Genomic DNA, 22,125 nt, shown 5'->3' on the forward strand with positions numbered 1-22,125 from the left:
GTAATTAAACCAATTTTAGTTTCTTAGGTTTCAATGCTTGTAAAAGCCGTCTGAAGGCATCACTGGAAAACTGATGTCGATCCAGGTTTCAGAGGGTTTAGTGGAGACAAAAAAAAGATATTCATCAAAATGTTGAACTATTCCTTTAATTTGAGCGTTTTTAATCGTCAGAATTGGAAGCGTCCACATCGATTTCACTCTCAGTAATGAGTCTTCTCAGATGTTTGCTTTTGCATGTGAGTCCTTTGCTTATTTTCAAAGGCAGCAGCGAGGTGCCTGGTCAGTCTGTGATTATGTAGATTTTCGGAGCTCCTCCTCACCTCTGCTGATGGGGGAGGAAGTGGTGTCTGCGCCACAGAGCAGACTGTATTTGGAAGTTTTCAGCGATGGCCGGCAGCACAAGAGGTGCCTGTGGCTGAGCTCCGGCTGTGCTGGACTGACTGTCTGGGTTTCAGGGCTGCTGGAGGACAACATGTGGCCCAGTATGGCAGGTTTCCATTAACCCTAAAATTATGCAAATTGCAACTGCAAATATAAATTATGCCCAATGGAATCACATCAATTCTGAAAAAGCTCCCTTTTATGGCAAAGAAAGTTTTTATGCTTGCATGAGGTGGTATTTTAAGGTGATTCTAAAAAGCCAAAAGTGTAATGGAAACACTTTTTTGGCTTTTCTAGGTCACATGTTGCTATGTCTATGTGCTTGTCAGTAGGAACTGGCTCCCTCATGATGCAGCAGCAGCTACAAGAGCTGTTATTGCATCACATAAATGTTGGTTCTGTAATTTTGGTTGCATCTGTGTTAGATGTCATAAACAATAATGATCATAATAATAGTACTACTACTAATAATTGATAGGACTTTTGTAAGTACTTAAAGATGCTGTGAGATGCAAAAATTGCAAAATACTAATAACTGGCATTTTAACCCAATCGCCAGAAAAACTGCGATGGAAACACATTTTTTGGCTTTTATTGGTCACATGATGCTATGTGCTTGTCAATAGGACTGGCTCCTGCTCCTGCCCCACAACAAAGGTTTTCACGCTTGCATGAGGTGGTATTTCAGGCGATTCGAAAAAGCTATATTTCACAAAATTGCAATTGGTTTTGTGCTTTTCAGTAGGAACTGGCTCCCTCATGATGCATCTGGAAGTTTTGAATCCACAATTCTTCGGTAAAATTGTGGACTATCAGGTCCCAGAAATCCCTCATACGTGGCCGCTCCCACGTATAAATAATGATAAATAATGGCGGCTAGTGCGGTGGCTGCAATAGAAATAAAGCTGCTAATGTTTTGAACATCCATCGCCATGGTTACTGGAGTGTTATCACCAGAGGAGAAGTCGCAGAACATCACTCAGTGGAAACACAGACATCTCACAGTTGTGTTATCGACATTTCAAAAATAACGCTCAAGTTTTGCGTAAATCTGTGATGTAAATCAGCCACTTAGAGACAGCGAAGCCCTGACCAGGTGGAGGTATAAATCTGCTACTACACACACTGTGTGCATGGACTAATGCGAACAAAAGGGATCACATGGTCTATTTCAGCCAGTTTTTAAACACACACACATCCTGCTACAATGTGTGAGGCCTGCTCCGCGTCTCTTTCACATGCATGTGTGAAAGTCGCGGCTCGCAGTTTGTCCCATATTTCCAGTGAAGACGTGAGAGCAATGAATTGTTTCCTGCCTGCACCAGCGAACCCATTCAGTGTGGGCATTAACTGAAGGGCTCTGAACTGTTATCCACAGAAAGAAATGCACAGCTGGACCTGACTCAGAGCACACGCACTTTGGCTCGGGGCCAATCTACACACCGAAGCTGAGTTATTAAGTGCAACAGAACACCTCAGTAGTGACTGTGCATAGTGCTCCGTCTGGGGTCTGCTCTCATTTAAAGGGCTCGGAGTCACCGTACAATAACACAGCGGAGGGAGGAAATATGTTAATCATTCGCTCAAGTAGCCTGAAGCTACAAACACCCACAATAATATTTTGGATTGTATTCCAGGGATGTACAAGCCATGTGTTTAAATGTGCTGAGCTGAAGGTAAGCACATGATTGAAGGGAGTTTATTTTTGGAAAATCAAAGCTTAAATGGCGATATTTAAGCATGAATCAGTCAAATTTTATTTTATTGTTCTTGATGCATCCCAAATAAAAGAAAAGGGATGCACAGTATTGGATTTTTTTTTGCCAAAATATGATATGCTGATTTATAATTTGTTTGGCAGATATCAGATATCTATATTTCCACTTTTTTCCTCATTTAATTTTAATGATCATCAAGCCTCTTCTGTCCTGGAATTAACCCTTTGAAACTGAACAAAGGGGCTTATTTTCTTTCAAAATGACCCAATATGACCTTAAAATTTACAAGAAAATAATTTAAAAATAAGAAATAAAAATAAATCTAAATGAGAAAAAAAAATACTCGGAAAAAGTGCTTAAAAGTTATAATAAGAAGAAAAGAATAAGAAAATTAACTTAAATATGCAAAAAAAAAAAGAAAAAAATACTGAAATTAAAAAAATATACATATAATATGGATTGTTTTTTGTAACATAATTTTAATTTCAAGACGTTTTTCCCTATCTTTGGGGTAGTTTTCTAATAATCCTCCCCTCTTTTCTTAGAACTTTTTAAAGTAATTTTCTTGTCACAGTTTTGTGATTTCTTGCAATATATGGAACATTTTATGTTGAGGTTGGTCATGCCTTTTTTTTAAATAGCTTGTTAAAATGATCTGAATGCACCACCACAAAACTGATTTACCAATATTTATATAGTAAATTATTCTTTAAACTGTAAAATTTCAAGTTTTAAGGCAATTTTTGAATGTCCTTAACAATTTCGTTCTTTGTTTTTTAAAAAAGCATTAGTTCAGGCACAGTTTTGGCGCCGTTATTGTTTTATCTTTTTAGCAAACAAACGATAATCAACCCTACTAATGTCATTTTTCGCACCTGTGGTTTTAATAATATAACAAGTCAAAATGTCGTCATGAAAAAGGTCTATGAGGCAGATTTGTGGACTGGCTTTGTTTGGATAGTTTACAATTTCAAACCAACAATTTTGTCTTTTTTTAACATCATACTCTGGATTTTTACTTAGCGTTTCTGTTACACAGTGGGCTGTTTGTTTCAAGGATCCATAACTCTCTTTTTCCATAAAAATGACCAGTACTGACACTGGCTTGCCTGGACAATATATATATATTTTTTCATTTCTTAAGTGTTATTCACATTTGTCTGAAGAAAAGAGTGATGATATCCTCAGCTCCGCTGCTCCTGATCAGAGTAACAGAAGCCTCTTTTCTCTCTTGTGCTCATGTGGGCCTCTTAAAGAAGGCGAGCCGCGGCTGAGAGCCAGTTTAGGACGAGGAAAGTGACTTGGAAGTCATAGTAGAGCCTGAAGTGCCTGACTGGGGCTTTGTGTGTCTGCAGGTACTGATTTCCTTATATAATAACAGAATAACTTTCACAAAATTCAATTATATTGTATAAAAAAGATGTAATCTGTTCGAGAAAGAGAGAAAATGAGAGTTACAGTCAGAAGGAGCTGAGCTTTCGTCTATTGCTGCTCAAATTTCATCCAAGTGAGGTAAAATGTCTTTTTTTTGGTTGACTGTTGACCTGAAGGTGTTGGTGTTTTGCCACTTAAGCTCTACCAAAACAATGACCTCATCCTGAAGTTTTTTTTTCACTTCCCTCGGCTTTGGTTCAACGGTGTAGGTATCAGGGTTGAACATTTTTCCATATGTTCCCCTCTGTCACATGCTAAAGTGGCCTTTTGCACCCCGCTAACAAGCCGCCACCTCGTGTGTGTCGGCGCAGAGCTCGCTGCAAGCCGTCGAGAAAAAATACAAAAAACAAGACGGCTGTCTGGGGATACAGTCGGGTAGAAAATAAACATGAGGGGCCGGCGGTATCTCGAATCTTCCATCTTTCCCTAATCAGTTTACCAAAGGCAAACATCAAACAGCCACTGGCTCTGAATCAGGGTGAGGCAGAGCAGATGATTGTTTTATCAGCTGGAATTCGCAGATATCTTTGACTGTACGAGTGACTCGCTGGAAGAGCTCAGCAGGCACAAACAGCTGGCGAGAGCACGCTGTCAGATAAGACTGGAGCTTGCGCACAAAAAAAACTGCACACACAAAGCCAGAAATGTTTGTATTTATATTCACTTCTGGGCTTTTGTTTGGCTTTACGCTGTCACTGAATGTGCGTTCTCATTCCTAGGTTGCAAATGCACGCTCCTCTCGGCCTCTCATCGGGATGCACAGGGCGCCCTTTAGCATATCTCTTGGCGGGTTTTCATTACAGCTTTGCACAAAACTTAAGGGATATTTTTTTAAATGTCAACAAAACGCAATTGCGAGATGCCAGTGTTTCCAAGTAACCATGGTGATGGATGTTCAAAACATTAGCAGCTTTATTTCTATCACAGCCACGGCACAAGCCATCATTATTTCCAATCCAAGGCCACGTAGGCGTGTTATGCCAGCGATAATGGGGAGTGATTATACGTGGGAGCCGCCAAGTATGAGGGATTTTTTTGGGAGCTGATAGTCCACGATTTCACAGAGGAATTGTGGATTCAAAACTTTCAGATGATCCGCTCAACTTTCTCAGAGTTATGTGATGCAATAACAGCTCTTGTAGCTCCTGCTGCATCATAAGGGAGCCAGTTCTTACTGAAGAGCACATAGACACAGCATCATGTGACATAGAAAAGACTAAAGGGGTGTTTCAATTGCAGTTTTGCAAAATATGGCTTTTTCTGAAATGCCACCTCATGCGAGAGGTTTTGTTAAATGGTTAAGTGAATGTATTTATTTGCATCTGGTAAACATGAGTTGTTGAATCTCTGGAGAGTATAAATATGAATATTTGAAGGACTTTTATGAACAAATCAGTACCAATTCTAACAGGAAAAAAACTAAAATTTTTATGCAAATTGTGCCTAGGTTTGAAAAAGTCAGCAAAATCTGCAACAAATTTGGCACAATGCATTCATATCAAACATCCAACCAGTCTTGGGGAATATTTGTGATTGAATTATGATCACAAGATTTTATTTTATTCGATGAGATGGAAGAACTAGTTCATTTTTGGGAGAGTACTCTTTACTCAAAACTCTCATTTCGGACAATAGACAATAGAACTAGTTCATTTTGATCTGTGTGAACTAAACTTTAGGCCAGCAGGTCATCGCTGTGGGATGATGAGCTTTTTTAACTATAACAGTGTTTTTGTGCCAGAAACAAACCACACCTTAACTACAGAGCTGTTGAAATGTTTCAATGCATCTGCTACATAAAAATGTAGAATTATAAAAATATAGTGGTTTTCTGAATGTCAACTTTTTTTCTGGCGATACAGTTATTACTAGTAGTATTTGTATTTTTTTTAAATTTTGTATTTACATTTTTATTATTATTATTATTGTTATTGTTATTATTATTATTATTATTATTGTTAATCTAAAATCTAATACAGATGCAACCAATAAAATTACAGTACCAACATCATCATTTGGAACCAATAATTTACACTAATGTAGGAGCCACTATAAATTTTGTTGAAATTTCTTTCTTTTGGTAATAATGATTTTGACCCAATAAGTGCACAGATCAAAACACTAATATATTGATATTTGCAGAAAAGGAATTTAATTTCCGTTCGACTTTAATCTAATCAGAAAGTAATCTCTCTCTCTCCTGCTGACTCCGCCTCCATGTTATTCTCCTCAGCGTGTCCTACATTCTGCCGTATCACTCAGAGATTATTATCCGGAGGCCCCGTCTCACTTTGACGTCTCCGCAGTTTGGCGCTGAGCCGAGCGCACACTGATTACCATCAGAGTTCAGGGAAAGGCTCCAGGTAGCATCCCCATCGCTCCCAAATATGTGGGTGGCACTGATAACGGCGGTCAGCAGGTCTTGCTGCGGCTCCCCTTCTCAGTGTGCGCCCTCAGTGATCCAGAAAGAACCAAGATCCAGACAGACAAGACACACGCACGCACACACGCGTCAGATAACAGCTTATGATTGGTCCCAGGCTGTGAACCTTTCTCCTCTTGGAGCCTTCACTCTTCAGCTCTGAGCAGACTGGCTTTGTTTTCCTCTTTTGCAGTGTTTCAGGGTTCAGCGTGCAGAAGTGTTTGGTGTTGTTTTTGCTATAATTTTGAATATTGATCTATACTTTAACCCTTGGAACCTGAGCACATTTGCTTTATTTCTTTCAAAAACATGGGAAGAAGACAAAGAGGCAATGCCACTCACCTGGGAGAGCAGGTGCTCTGTGTACAGAGGCTGTGTGTCCTCACCATGGTTCAGCCCTTTGCTGCAGGTCAGCTGCAGGCCTCTCTCTCCGTCTTTCATGCCTGAGCTGTCCTAATAATAAAGGAGAAAAAGCCCCCCCAAAAAATTAAACAAATAAATAAATAAATACATGAAAATAAAAATTCACAAGAAAATTACCAAAAAAATAGAAAGTAAAAAACTATTATATACATATTTTCAGTATATAAGTCTAATAACTATAAATAGTTTCTGGAAATTTTTCACTTACAAAAAAAAATCAATTATTCCTCTCTCTCTTTCTCTCTCTTTTTTCAGGCTGTTTTTTAAATCACCTTTTACCAATTTCTTACAATTTATTTATTGCCTTTTTTGCATCTTTTTGAAGAGAATTAAACCTTTTTAAACTGGTTTCAAAAGTTTAAATACATGTGAGATATATATAATATAAAGTGACTCCTGTCCAGTTTTCAAAGGGTTAACCCATGTTCTCTCCCATTTAAAAAGCCAGTAGTTGTTGTTCGGACATATTTCGGCATGCTTTTGCTTCATATCTTAGAATACACTGTGCTATCTTTGCTTATTTTTTCCTGGAGGGGGAGTGTGCTCCTAGATTAGCCCCACTTTTTGGCTAATTAGAGGATGTTTTGGGTCAACCAGCGTCATCAGGCTCTTAATCAGCTCTGTCAATAAAGGAAACTGCGAGAACGCGGCGCGGCGCTGATACTGAGCTCTGACTGCAGGGCGTCTGCTGGCAACACTGAAATATTTGTCTGCAAAAGTATCGCGTTACGATGTTGACGCGTGGTGTTTACGGAGCACACTTGAAACTTGAAAGGTCATGAAATTGCAACCACATGCTGAAGACAGAACAAACAAATCAAGCTTTACAATTACAGTGTCACGGCCATCGGTGCGTTTTAAAACCTAACCATGTGGCTTTGTTATACACATGTATGATTCATCATCTGGGTTTGTGTTCCAGCTGGTTTGTTTTGGAAGCTGATTCAGAGCTTAAATGGATAGTTCAGTTTTTTGACATGGGGTTGTATGAGGAACTTATCCACTTATCCGTGTATGTTATATACCGTAGATGTCAGTCGGGGCGCCCCCAGTTTGGAGAAGCAGACTAGAGTCCGACACTGAAACTAAGCAATGTTCTGCTGTGGACGGCATCAGCAACAAAACGTATTTTAACCACTTAAAAAGAGTCTTGCCTAATAAAATCTTTATCATTTTAACCCCTGAAACTTCAGCAAATCACCGCTATTTCTTTCAAAAACACGGAGCGATGTTATAAGCTGTAAGTTACAGGAAAATTACCTGAAATTTACCACAAAAAAAAGAAAACAGGTTATAAAGAAGGTGTAAAAATTAAGGTTAAAATAAAGAATAAAACAATAACTGAAACTTATATAAATGTATAGATAAAATATGTAAAAAATAGTTAATTAATAAAATATAAATATATATTCCTGGACATTTGTATATTTTTCCTTTATTATCAACTTCTAATAGTCTTCGCCTCTGTCTCTGTCTCTGTCTCTCTCTTTCTCCTTAAAAATAAATCATCAGGTCATATTCTTGTCACCTTTTGCCAGTTTCTTGTAATTTGTGGGACCTCTCCTTCTCATCGCTTTTTAGTTGTTTTTTTTCATCGCCTTTTTTCTTTTGAGAAATCGAACACCTTGCTCAAGTTTCAAAGAAGATCGCAGCACAAGAAAACCGATTATCCAGGTTTCAAAGGGTTAAACTGATATTGATTCATTTTAAGGTGTCTGAAGTAGATTTTCTTGCTGCAGTGCGTCACTTTGCTTCTTTATGAGACTCCAGCCTTCTTCTCCAAACTGGAGGCATGCTCAGTACCTCACACAACTCCAAAAAATCTGAACTATCCCTTTAAAGTTGGAGCTGTTGTTTCTTTTCTAACGTTTCCATTGTTTACACATGCTACCACCACTAATGGTGCGCCCTGTGACGGCCCGCGCTACAGCTGTCGTCCCTGTGTGGAGTGTAATTTCAGTAACCTGATAGGTCTAGACAAGCTGCTGGCAAACGCGCCCCCGTAACTGTAATGGACACTGGACCCCCAAATCCCTGTGCCAGCCTCCTGATAATCAATCAGGCGTGTCCCGGGCCACAAACTCCCAGCAGGATCCCGTAAAGGTAGAGGGACATCTCAGCGCCACCTGATCCTCGTGAACGGCATGAAGGGCACTTTTATGGCTGGTGTTTCTGCACCTCTTCTCTCCACACCCTGGCTCTGTGACAAGGCCCGTTGCTATGGCGTTACCAAACCTCCTGACGGCGTCTCCGTGGGCAGAGACGTGCACCAGCTGCTGTTGCACCCCCGATCATCGCTCACATTGTGCAACCCGGCTCGGTCGGAGCCGATACAGCTTGGCATTTCTTGATGAACGGCAGATAATGAGCTCTTTTCCAACCATCAGCGCCTGTTGGCACTTCCTCTCCGCGGCGCTCTGTTTATGCGTGTGTTTTCAGGTGACTCACGTCTTCTGGAAATGTTTCTGTCTGGGTTTTAAAAATTCCTCATATTTTACAACTCTCTACCTCACTCTGTCTCCTTCTGCCTCTGTCTTCCATCTCTCAAAGCCAGGGGCCTCAAAGCCAAGCCAGGTATGATTATATCTTGGTTGTTGTTGCTCTCAGAGGAGCGATACACACGCTTTTTCCAGTCTGGACTAACGGGAAGGCAAAAAAAAAAAGAAAAAGAAAAGCCAGTCTCTGATCTGTTTGTTTGGATCACCATCCAGTTTGCCTCATAGATAACTATTCAGTAATTTCTTCCATTTTCTTCTCTCGGAGGGACGTTTTAATGATTTGCGCAGCACTTTCATGGACCACATCACTAAACACTCGTTTGTGCTGCTCTCCTCCGAGGCTTACATCTGCTGAGGACTGATAATTAGGTTTTGATGCTCGGTGTTGGCTCCGTCTGTGCTGTCGGTGTCTCTTGTTAAATGGCTTGGTGCAGCGTCACAGTGACAAGTCTTTGAACGCAGAGCGTCTGCCAGGAGATAAAAATCATACTTTACAGGAGAGAGTGGATCTCTTTTAGGAGAGACAGGAGTCTGGCATGCAGTTAGGTGCGGAGGAGCTGGGAGTGTGTGCGTGTCAGAGAGAAATACAGAGCAATATTTTTCATATCCTGTCCACTGAAACGATAACTGCCATTTTTTCTGACCTATATGGAAATATGAATGGTGATTATTGTCTATGAATTAAACTGCAGGCCTGAATTTCAGTCTGCATGGCGCTGAACTGGACACTGCAGGTGTGTTGAGGTTGATTTTTTACTTTGAAATAGCATCTTACAAAACAGTCTCACCTGAATTTTAGTTCCATCCCCTCCACCTCCCGACGAAACAGTCAGCTTTTATAGACTCCTAAACTCCTTCTTTGACTCCAAAAAAATGTTCAAAAAGTGACTAATAAACCTTCCCTATACCTTGTAGCACATCACGACAGAAACGTTGATATGACACGTGTAAACTGTACTAAAGTACCGTATCCGTAGTTTGCAGAAACGTACGATGCATTTTTCATCTGGCGACTGGTCTGGGTCCACTTAACATTCATTAACTGCATCTGACCACATTTGCTATTTGCTGCTGCAACTCGCACTCATCCCAGCTGCTCACATGTGCTGCTCCGTCAGTGACCTTCAGTGTCAGCTGTTTACGCTCCAGGATGTCAACAAATGCACACGATGGGATGAAGCTGCACGGTCATTAAGTTTACACAACAGCGCATGGCAACAAACGTGGACCGTCACGATGGTTAGGATTAGGGAACAAAGTCACAGACGTTAGCTTTAGGCAAAAGAAGCACATGGTAAGGTGTAGAGAAAAACCCTCCTTCAGTGCTTCATACTCTCGTGACCGGTTCCGTCCTCCAGGTTATCAAGTGACGCCACCCGTGCATATTGCACGTGGATGCACCCCGGGCCTTCTGGCCGTATGCCGTCGTATAATAGCAACATTACCGGTTCATCCGAGCGCGTTCTTATCTGACACCGTCCAGCTGCGTTCCATTTGGATGCGAAAGTTGGCTTTGGCGTCACACTTGTACGCCAAAAGCACTGACTGAGCGGACGTATTTGACAAGTTCGGAGTGAAAACGGGCTGGCTGGTGCCTTCAAAATCAACAGTTTCCATATAGTTAATAATATAATAATAAATGTTTTTAATATATATATTATGATGTAATCTATAAAATGTAATTTCATTTTTGTAACCCTCTATCTCCTTTTCTAATTGTTTGACATCTTACCGCTTGTCAGGATATTGTTATTTATTTGTTGATTTTAAATAACACTGATTCAATTTTCAGGTTCAGAACCCAAAACAGATAAATGATTTACTTTGTCATGTACAAATAAGTCTAAAAGAACACTGTATTGGTTGTTGATTCATGATTTTTTTAATTTGGAGTGACTGAAATAAAGAGTCTTGCAGAAATGCACTGAACCAGAAAACCTGGTGCTGGTTTCCTTTAACAATGTAGATCCTGATAACATCTAAGCCTAAACCACATCCAAACAAATCGTCAGTATAAATGTTGTCTACAGTTCTTCACGGTTCACATACGCCTGATATCAAACTGTCAACATATTTTTACAATCATCGTCATCTTAATTACAAATGGTTTGTTGAGTTGTTCGTTTCAATTGAAGCCCAAAGGCTCCACTTATTGAGAAAAGCAAAGGGCCAGTATTTTTTGCGAGCTGTGACTGATTGAATTACAGAAAGGGTTGTTTTTATCATATAATGTGAATCCTTGTGGATTGAATTAGTGATTAACAGACTTTTACTGCTGACACACAGGACGGGGCTAATGTGATTAGTCTGGGAATACAGAGGGGAGGAAGTTTAAAGAAGAGTGTCGGACAGACCTCCGTACCCTCCAGAGTCTCACTTCCCATCAAAAGTAGAGAGAACAATTGAGACTTTTTAACAACTTTGGTATAACGGCAATGTTACCAATTAAATAGCGCAACTTAAAAGTTTTGCTGATCTCCAAAGACACTGGTCGAAAGCCAGATTCTTGCTTCAGATGAGTTTGATTAAGTGCATGCATGGAAATTGGAAAAAGGGGCATGTGTGTATATGTCACCCTGGGCATGGGATATGTTGTAAAAGCTCAATAAATTAATCTTGTTTTATGCTTTCAAATCCAAAATTAAAGAACTAAAGGCGGATTAGTTCCTTTGCTTGATATTTACCGCCTTTTTTGTTTCTTTTTGTGTTTTCTATTTATTTTTGTTTAATTGTGGTTAAAGGGAACGCTCACCCCAAAATAAAAACATAAAAAATACATTAAAAAAACTCACCATCAATGACACAGTTACTCAGAATAATCCACAGACATGTTGTGAGTAATTGCGTCATGATTTCTGCAAAGTGACGTCGCTTCTGATATTTTCAAATGTACTTTTTTGGCACTCATGGCACCACAAGCAGAGTGCCATCTGGTTCCATTATACTAGAGAGAAAGCAGACGGCCGAACTCTTCAACACTCTGCAACTCACAACAGAGTAGTCTGGACTGATAAATAGTGCTACAGGTACGTAGGTATTTCTGATTTTTGGATGAACTCTCTTCAACCAAGAAATAAAACAGCCAGATTACACAAAAAGAGATAAAACAATCAAAGTTAGTTTTATAACCAGGTATTTAAAAATCACTGACATCTTAGGCCACGTTTAGACCAGAAAAACAGAAGTCTTACCTTTGCATTAAAAAAAAATGTGTGAAGATGATGCTCGTGTACACAGACTGCAAAAACGCTGTAATATGCATGCCAGGCCAGTAGTTGGCGGTGTACCTTTGTAATGACACACGGTAAAAGAACAACACGCTCATGTGCGAAGTGCAGCCATGACATCACCGTTCTCACAGGATCGCCACTTTAAACAGCGACAGAAGGGGTGGCGTTTTCCAAAAACTACACTCTGGAACCTGGTTTCAAAAGTTGCGTTTTCAGGCCTCTAAAACGCTGTTGCCGTGTGAACGAAAGGTCAAACTGTAACAAAAGTGCTGTTAAAGAGCCTCTAGTTCTTTCATTGAGGATTTTCATTTAAAAGCATAAAACGAGATGAATTCATTCTTCTGCAACGTTTTCCTTGCAGAAGGTGCAGAGCGTTCAAATCCCCTTTTTCCAATTTCCATTCATCCGCTGAATCAAACTCATCTAAAGCAAGAATCTAGCTTTCTATCATCCTTTCTGTCATCAGCACAGCTTTTAAATTTGCATGATGTAATTGGTAACATTGGCGTTATGCCATAGTTATTAAAAACTCTCAGTTATTCTCTCCAGCTTTGATGAGAAGTGATACTCTGAAGGGTGCGGTGGGCTGTCTGACACTCTTTTCTAAACTTCCTCCTATCTGTATTCCCAAACTAATCACATTTATTATAAGAAAAAATATGTGTTTTATGTTTTTGGGTGAACTGGACCATTCAGTTAAGACGTTAAAACATGCTGGGTCATGAACTTGCTGACTAGTTTTGGTCTAAACAGTCTAGACAAGTCCAACACTGGAAACATGAAAACAACAGCTCAGGTCCCAAATAATCAAGTTTGTTTTCCCCATCTCGCAAGCAGACTGTGAAAATCTATTTTAATGGCAGTCTGAGAACCAAAGGCATAGCTGCACGCTGTAGAGATGGCAACAGAGAGCCGCCGCTTACTATTTTTTCCCTCCGTTAACAAAGACTCCACTGTGTGAAAGTTCAGATCCCGCTGAGGCTACATATCAGAGCTAAGCAAGTGCCTTTTAGGGAGAACACAGCACGTCGTCTTTGTGAGTTTATCAGCAAAGTGAGTACATAAACAACCACAGAGCCTGATAAAGACAAACAGTCTGCAACATTATAGAACGGCAATTACACCCGCACAATCAGCCTGATAGTTTCACTTAAATGTCAGGCAACATCATTCTACGTGAACGTATGTCAGGACCGCTTACAGTGCTGTTTAAAATTTGTATATTTTTACAGTCTTTCAATTGCATGTTTTCCTCTTTTTTAATTGATTTTTCTATTTTGTTTTGTTTTGGGGTTTTTTTCTGTTTGTTTTATTTTGGGGTTTTTTCCCAAATGTCTTGTTTGCATGTCTTTTTTATTGATTTTTGTTGTTTATTTATTTATTTATTTATTTATTTTTTACCTTTTTTGTTGTTTTTGTATTAGCTCTTTTTCTTAATTTGTTTTCTTTCTGTTGCTAACATGATGAAAGAAGTCTTTTTGCTTTTTTGATTTTTCAGAAGCCTTGTGTCACACTTTGGTTAAGGGACTCCAGATGAAAAATAGCCGCCTAGCTAATTTTTGTACCTTGTGTTTTTATCAGTTTGCGCTTTTAAATAAACTAAACCTAAACCTCAGCAACAGGAGGAATCAAAGCTTTTGTGGATCATGTGGCGTGCTGCAATTTTTCTTTGTTTATGACTTTGTTTTTCCACTTGTGTGTTTTTGCTTTATTAAACTTCAATCCCCCTTTTTTTTTTTTGCCTTACCAGGTTGAGCTGCATCTGAAGCCGATCCAGTCTCTGCTGCGCCACCAGAAGCCGCTGGTTTTAGTGCTCAACTCCCCCCAACCACTCATCTGGAAGATCAAGACGGAGAACCTGGCCCTGGGCATTAAACGAACCTTTCATGTGAGTCCAGCGTCACTAAAAGCTCTTAAGTCCGACTTCCTAAAAACTGTGTATTCATTTCCTCTCAGGCTAAACCGTCCTCCCGTTTCAGTAGCCTTCTTCTCTGAGTGAAATTTAAAAAGCGATGTAAATTTGTAGAGGAGGCTTTTCCAAACGCCACAAGAATTCTTGATAGCGGTGTGTGCATGCACAGTCACTGTGGCGAGGCTTTTATCTGTTTCATCAGTGTGTTCAGCTTCAGCTGTGCACTCACATCAGAACGGTGCAGATAAATTTATCACATTTTCTTTTTATACCGCTGTTAGATAATTTTGGAACTAGTTGTAGATTAGTGCAAGTTCTATCAAACACGAGCAAATTGGATTGATTTCTTTCAAAAACATAGACGTAAGGCACCAAGCAAACTAGACAAGATGAGTTCCAAAAATTAACAAAACAATATTCAGAAAAAAAAATTAAAACTTCAAACAAGTAATTCACACTGGATTGTAAATATAATTTTGGCGACATTTTTCCCTAATTTTTGGGATAATTTTCTCCCTTCTTTCAATAACTATTTTTTTTAGTTTTTTTTCTTGTCACATTTTACTAATTTGTTGCATTTTTTGGACATGTCTAGCCAAATTGGTCTTTGCATTTTTCCACCATGTAACCATAAAATCAAACCAATTCATTAAGGTTTCAAAGGGTCAAAAAGCTTGTGAAAAGTGTCTAAATGCAGCAAAAGAAAGCTGGTGTAATCCAGGATTCAGAGGGTTAATATTAATATTCTTTAATTTATATCAAGTGATCCAGTATGTTACGCAAGAGATGTGTCTTTTACCACGTTGTGGTGTAAAAAGTATTTATCTAAAAAGATGCAATGTGCTTTCTCAGCTTTATTCACACTCTGTAACCACACTCCCTCCCTCCTGTTAACAGTCCTGTTGATAGCTTGGCAGCTGTTCAAATCAGACAGGGCGTATCCGTACACCACGAAAACCCTAACAACGGGGAATGTGTGGTAGCAAACACTAAACCACTAAAGCTCCACTGAGTAAAGAGTTGATCTCTCACTTTCTCATATTGGCTGAAATCCTGAACTGTATCGACAACATGTTGTAAAATAATCTCAGTAGTTGCATTTTGTGTCCCATCTGAGGTGCAACTGATCCAGATTTGTAACATCAGCGAGACACTCAAATCTTCATCACTGACTGAAAGTAAGACTTTTGCGGAGCAGCAGCGAGTAGCCACAAGTGGTAGTTACAGGACGATGTAAACTGTAGTGTAACAGGAGCACAAGTACAGAGTGTTCATAAAACCAGCAAACATGAGCAACCACAAGCTGCTGGTCATACCAGACCAAGTACGGCTGCAGCTGCAAAACTTAAAGAGGACCTATTTCGCTCATTTTCAGGTTCATACTTGTTTTATTAGAAAGCAAAAGTACATATTTACCTGCGTATTGGTCAAAAAACACCTTTTTCTCCTCATACTGTCTGTGCTGGAACACCTGTATTCAGCCTCTGTCTGAGGCGCTCTGTTTTAGTGCCTGTGTCTTTAAGCCCCGTCCCGAAAAAAAGCCCAGTCTGCTCTGATTTTCTGCATCTCTCAGGCCATACATATAGAAACATAGACACCTCATTGGCCGCCATATTAACGAGGGCAAAATCGACTGTAACTCGCTTAATTCTGAACCGATTTTCATGAAATTTGTTTTCTTATAAACATCAGAAAGGGAACATTATAGTGGTTATTTGTTTGACTTAATTTCAGTTACTAGATCCAATCAGCTCTGTGACAAAACAGTTATCGTCTGAATAGCCACAACACTGACACATGCAGGCTGATGAATAAGCAAAATTCAGTGATGGAGTGTAACAAAGTACATTTACTTAAGTACATTACTATATACAGTGTTTAGGTAAATGGTATTTTTCTCGAGTATTTGCATTTTCTGCTAATTCAGCTTCATACTTACACAACATTTTAGAAACCCACACGTGTAAGAATTAGTAGAAATTAGTAGATTTAGAAAATTGTTTACAAAAAGCTAGGGAAAAAAAAGAAAAAAAATGCTGGGGGAAAACAATATTTATAATTTTCACAATTATATATTTTAAATTATGTAAAATCATTTTTCTCATTTTTAGGGCAGTTTTTCAGTTGTTTTTTTATTTTTATTATTTTATTTTATAACTTTTACTTTTTTTTGATAAACTAATTTTTAGGTAATTTTTAGAGAACTTTCTCTTTCATGTTTTTGAAGCCAGTTTTTGCAGGTTTTAAAGGGTAAAAAGTACATGGTCTCACTTTAAAAGTTTTCGGCAAAATGAAAACAAAGTCGCTCAATAGAGTCAGGACCAGGGTACACATGCCGGAGGAAGAAAAAAAATTGGTGAGGGATATCTCAGTGTAGCTGGAGCCATGTCCCCTGGAGAGAGACGGCCTTTTTTAGTAAAGGTACCAGGGGGCCTCGCTGGGAAACTTAATAAAAAATGTAAAAATGGACTGCTTCAGTGCCCGTGTTCAAAGCCCGTGTATCACATGAGAAAATCATGACAAAATGAGACCTCAGAAGCCTCAGCCTTGGCTGAACCATCCTACAGTATATTGCAATGAAAACTCTTTTTTTTTTGGTGCCTTTATATGCTCTTGAGGCTTTTCTGTATTTTTGGCTTCCCAGAAGTAATCATTTTCAATTGTATGTTAACACCACAGCATTCTGCAAGAATGCGGTATCAGGTACACAAATGATTTCCACATGTGCTCCAGAGTTTTCTTGCTTACCTCTCGTGCGCAAAACACCCTGCCGTGAAAGCCGCTGTGACACGGAGGAAAAACATGCATGGATTGCAAAATCCTTGCATTATACACAGACCCAACTGTACACATACAGACACACACGTTATATAAAAAGACTTGTGCTGCGCTTACATATTTTCTTTTCCCTGACCTTTTGATATTCAGAACAGTCAGAGTGTTAATATGCATCTTCTAGAGCGTATGAAGCTTTTTAAAGCTAATCAGACATGTGATGTCACGCAGATTTTAGTTTAGTTAATCACCGCTGAACTGAGAGCGATAAATGTGCAGCACGGAGACTCTGCACGGAGAAACTGGCTTTGCTTGGGTGTCAGATCTATTTAGTTAAGTGGCGATTTTCTTGAAGTTTTAGGATGTTTCTAGGATTTTTTGTTATTTCTTGTATTTAAGGACATTTGTTGGATCTAAGGACTTTTCTAGGGTTTTAGTACGTATGTACAGCTTAAGTACGTTATAAGATTCAAGGACATTTCTAGGATTTTAGGATGTATTCCCAACTTAAGGATGTTCCTTGCATCTAAGGACATTTGGATTCAGGATGGATGGATTTCAGGACGTGTCTCGGACTTTAGGACATTAGGGTCTTAGCTGGGACCTCTGTTGGGGGGGTGGGGGATCCTCCACTGGCACTTTTTTGATAAACAAGCTCTATTTTGATGCTGTTTTTTGCACTCTGGCACTTTATATATACTAAAATACAAATTCCCAGTGTGAATCACTTTATTTGTACTGTGAATTTGAAAATGCGTGGGGGGCCATCCAAGGGGCCAGATTTGGCCCGCGGACCTTAAGTTGAGTGTCACTGCTGTACAGTAAAAGTGGTTGCATAGTTAAAGGACAGAGCTCAGCCTCTCGTTCATCTTGCATCCAGAAAACTATTTCTTTGAAGCACATTTTGCCTTTAAGGATATTTTGAGGCCTCTCTTTCTAATTTTCGTGTTCGTGAGCGGGATCATAGCTCTCAGAGGCCAACATGAAGACATTAGGCTCCCTTTAATGTTCATTTCCTGTGGTAATAGAAATAAATGCTCCAGTGTCAAGAGAAGTTGCTGCATTTCATGCAGATGGATGTGCATCTGGCCGGCTGGTATTTTCCTAAGCTGTGATAATGTGTGGCCGGAGAGACGGGTGTTTCTGCAGAGACCAGCAGGTCAGCATCACTGTAAATGTCTCCCCTTGTCAGTGGCGGCAGACAGAAAACAGCTGACAGACATCATTAAGGCCTTCAGTCCAGGCTGAGCTGCTGCTGTGTGTCTAATGATGTTAGCGACGAGTTTTCACTCCCTTTTTATCTCCTAATGAAATAAAACGAAGCTGCTCTAAAAATACTCGATAAAAGATGCGATACAGCTCTGTATTAGAGGAATGTGTATCTTCAGATTGGTTTACAGGAGCTACACATGCTCAGCGATTTATCTCGCTGGAGCAAAAATATATTTTCTGAGACCAAACTGAGGTGTAAGTTTTCTTCGTTGGCCCCTCAGTCCGACACGTTTCTGACACGTGATGATATTCAAGCGATAAAGCGGAGCGATAAAGCGAAGAGTGAAGAAGGAGGTCCCGGCAGTCAGACAAAGCTGAGCTAATGGTTTGGACTGGCTGCAGGGGCCCCTGCTGAATTAGGTGTTAAGTATTTTGTGTTTGAGTGACAGCACAGAGCCCTCTGGCAGTGAAAGCTGTTGGTATCTTATCCACCAGCCTGGCTGTCCCAGACGCTGCTCCTCTTCTCCTCACTGTGACACCTCATCAGCGTGCCAAATACCAAACACCATCCTGCCCGAAGAACATGCACCAACCTTTTCTTTAAGTCTTTTCATCAATGATAAGTTGCATTGATTGTTAATGTTATTTCCCCCCTTAAAGAAGCTATTTGTAATGAAACAGGGGACAGTATTTCAACATTTAAACGTCGATCTGCGACTGTGTCCATACAACCGCAATCTACCATCACCAGTTATAAATAAAGGCAACTCAGAACAGGCAGCAGAGCAGCAATCCAGCCGCCAAAATACGGCTACTGTCTTATGACCTTCACCAGCGGCGTTGTGTATGAAATTAACTGACGGCTGACATGTCTGTTAAATGTCCACGGGAAGCCGATTCTGTCGTGTTAAAATCACACATTAGAGCAGCATGATGCCGCTGGCATTTTGTTCTATGTGAACATGCAAAGAGGGCGTAAAGTAGGGATGTATTCGCAGCCCTGTTGTGCAATCTCAGTGTTAAAAGAGTTAGAGTTAGACGGAAACTGGATTCTCATTTTTAGCCAGCGATTGTTGGACTTTTTCTGTTTTTTTAAGCTAAAACTGGAATACCACCCTGCACGCTGAGCCTCTTGCTGCACGCTGCTCCAACATATGGTGAAATCCAAAGCTTGGCAGGCTTGCCGCACCTAGTTACTGTTGCTATGATTGGACAATATGATCAGGGTAGGATTTTTTTCCCCCTCAAAAGTACATGTGTACCATGATCGCAGATGCACAGATCTGTGCGAATCAGTGACTTATTCCAATTCCCACGCGGTGTGATGCCTCTCAGGTGGAGACGCTGCTGCGGTGAGCTCCGAGACGAACAGAGTTAAGAGGAACTGCTTTTGAGCTTAACACTTGTGAGCAGAAACCCACTGCCAGACCTCCCTCACTCTGCCTTTCCATCGGAGAGGCTGTTTCCTGGGGCTAATTGGACCCTGATTCGGGCCTGCCAGTCCTTGTTTCCTGGTCCCGGTGCTGCTCTGGGCTCGGCGGACGCAGATGGGCTGCCTGCTGGAAAAGCTTCAGAGTTGTCGAGCACACTGTTGCTGTTGGCCACTGGACCCTGCAGCCTTTTAAAAATCCAGACTTATGTTGTAAAACACGTTCTCCGCAGCGCTCCCTGTCAATCAGCGGCAGCCAGGAGTCATCGTGGGTCTAAAATGACATGAAATATAAACGCTGTAATCATGCCAAATTTTATTGTACTGAGGGACACCAGAATTCCAAGTGAGACACATGTGCAGAGTGTGCTGTGTTGACTTTGTGGCCAAGTGTATATATTTCTTTTTGATGGTTAGGGGGCCGGGGAGGGCGGGCCGCGTTGCATCTCTGCTTGAGAGGCTCGATCTGGATCAAATGTTTTGTGACTCTGGACGGAACAACGCTGTAAAGTTTAGCTGTTGGCTCGAGTTGCCTATTGTTTGTTTGCCAAGCTTCGCCTTTTTACTCCTGCATTTCTTTCATTAAGGCTCGTTGTATGAGCTCTCTCGCTCTCACGCGCCCTCGGTGTACGTAATTGCTAATGGAAACCATGGGTAGCCACTATTGGTTTTTACCCGGAGACAGGAACGGCGGAGGAACGTTCCCGAATGGCGCTCAGACATATGGTATTATTTTCTCCACCAAAGACGCTGCCAGTTCACAAGAACACATTTGCAGCTTGATTAGCTCCCGAGTCTCATCAAGAAGGATCAAATCAGCCGCAAATGCATTTATCACATTAATATCACCAGAGAGTTATTGCATGCTCAAATTATCCCTCAACCCTTCTCTGCACTTTGCATCCCCCCTCCTCTGCTTGCAACACCTCTTCGTCTCTAAACAGCCGTTTGCGATTTCCCAGGCTCGGGGTGTTGCACGATAGAGGATTACAGCTCCGTGATAATTGATCTCAAACATTTGGATGCCGTCTTCTTCTTTTTTTTTACTGCTCATATGGACGTAATATGTTGATGCTTATAGGCAGAAAGGGCAGGAAATATACCGTTAAATGTTTCGGGCCATATTTAGTGCTTGCAGATGTGCTTCTATGAAAATAGACAACAAAGATAAAGAAGAAAGAAGGTTGAGTCCTGACTTAAAAATAACAATTTGAACCTTTCAGTGACAAAAATAAGCACTTTTAGTGGATGTAAATTGGCAATGCAGAAATGCCACAAGTGGTTACATTACAGCATGTTTCAGTGCTGCCAGCTGTGGTCTCACTCAATACTGGACCAGTTTTAAAAAAAATGTTTTTCCCATTAGTCATTTAGTCAAAAAAATGTAGGAAAATATGGTCAAGGTTGAAAAATACTGTAGTTCTGCTGTAAAATAGAACAGAAAAGCACTTTAAACATATAATATTGACCTCACACTGATTATTTCACATTACTAAAGACAACTTTTACTGTCGAGTTTTTGGAGAAGCTCCTGCCTGCAAAGACCATTACAAACACAAGGACATGAGTTTCTGCCATCACGGACATGAAAGCATGAGTCTCCGTCCCCATGGTATGTAACTCACTTCTCCTCTACATTCTTTGTTTGCACTCGGCTGCCAAGTCTGAGGAATTCCTCTTAAGTCAAGGTTAGATCCAGTTTTCATGTATTTTAACTTCAGAACACATTACAGCTAACAAAATCTGCCTTCTAGACACTTTTGGCAGAAATATCAACAGATTGCTTAATAAGAGATGAGCTCTTACAGTGAGGTTGTGCTTTAGTTGGCAGCTCAGGAGAGCTCTCTCCTCTGGGTGGACCTTTTTGCTTAATGTGAGTACAACAAAAGTAACAGTATTGAGACTATCGAGTGACAGCTTGTGTAAACAGCAAGCACTATAGTATGTTTACATTAATGTTTTTTTATATTTATATATTCCACTTAAGCACCATGAAAGAAAATCTTCTTGCCTTTCTAGCACTTCAAAGTTGTTTTTTTTTTTCTAAAATAGGGGGCAAAAACTTGAGCAAAAGTACCGTGCGAAAACACAAATGACCAGCAGAGTTTGGTGCATTAGTGCAAACCAGCTGCAAAGCTAAGACACGCCAAACTGACATCAGAGAATCAGCGGAAATAAAAGCCGACTGCTGCGTCGCCTCACATCAGCAAAAAAGTTTCACATGAACAAACCACACAAACTAAAACTGAAGGTCAACAGGCGCGTACGTTCTGCGCATGTGTTCAATACAGAGGATATTTCAGCAACTACAAGGTCCATATGAATATCCAAGGTTAGGTTAACCGTTTCACTAAACAGTATATATATGAGAACTTAAGAGCTGTGATCATCAGTGTCGACGCCTCCGGACCTGATCAGATGAAGGAACAAGACAGAATAAATTGAAATAACTAAATAAATCGTTTAGCAAATTTTTGGGTGATATCTTGTTAAGTTGCTTGTTGCCTTCTCGCCTTGTTTTTAAAAGAAATCAAAGTGTTTAACTCAGCTTTCAAAAGGTGAAATTTCCCATAGTTTGGTCGCCAACATAATACGTAATCAAAATATCAGGTTATATACAGAATGACCATAACGGCGGATGTTCCTGCCTTCAACAGGCAGTGCAAATTTGAATTGTGCTTCTACCAATTC

At 40.2% G+C, this 22,125-nt stretch overlaps 1 protein-coding gene across 1 annotated transcript in view; it reads left to right on the top strand.

The window, feature by feature from the left end:
• The window catches only part of tgfbr3 (transforming growth factor, beta receptor III), a 100,929-nt gene that overhangs the window by 40,794 nt on the left and 38,010 nt on the right, over positions 1-22,125 (top strand). Inside the window, exon 4 of the mRNA XM_042483744.1 lies at positions 13,857-13,994. Within this exon, the coding sequence (XP_042339678.1) occupies positions 13,857-13,994 (138 nt within the window). The remainder of the gene's footprint in view (positions 1-13,856; positions 13,995-22,125) is intronic.

This window comes from Plectropomus leopardus, chromosome 3, assembly GCF_008729295.1.
Source record: "Plectropomus leopardus isolate mb chromosome 3, YSFRI_Pleo_2.0, whole genome shotgun sequence".
Lineage (NCBI taxonomy): Eukaryota > Metazoa > Chordata > Actinopteri > Perciformes > Serranidae > Plectropomus > Plectropomus leopardus.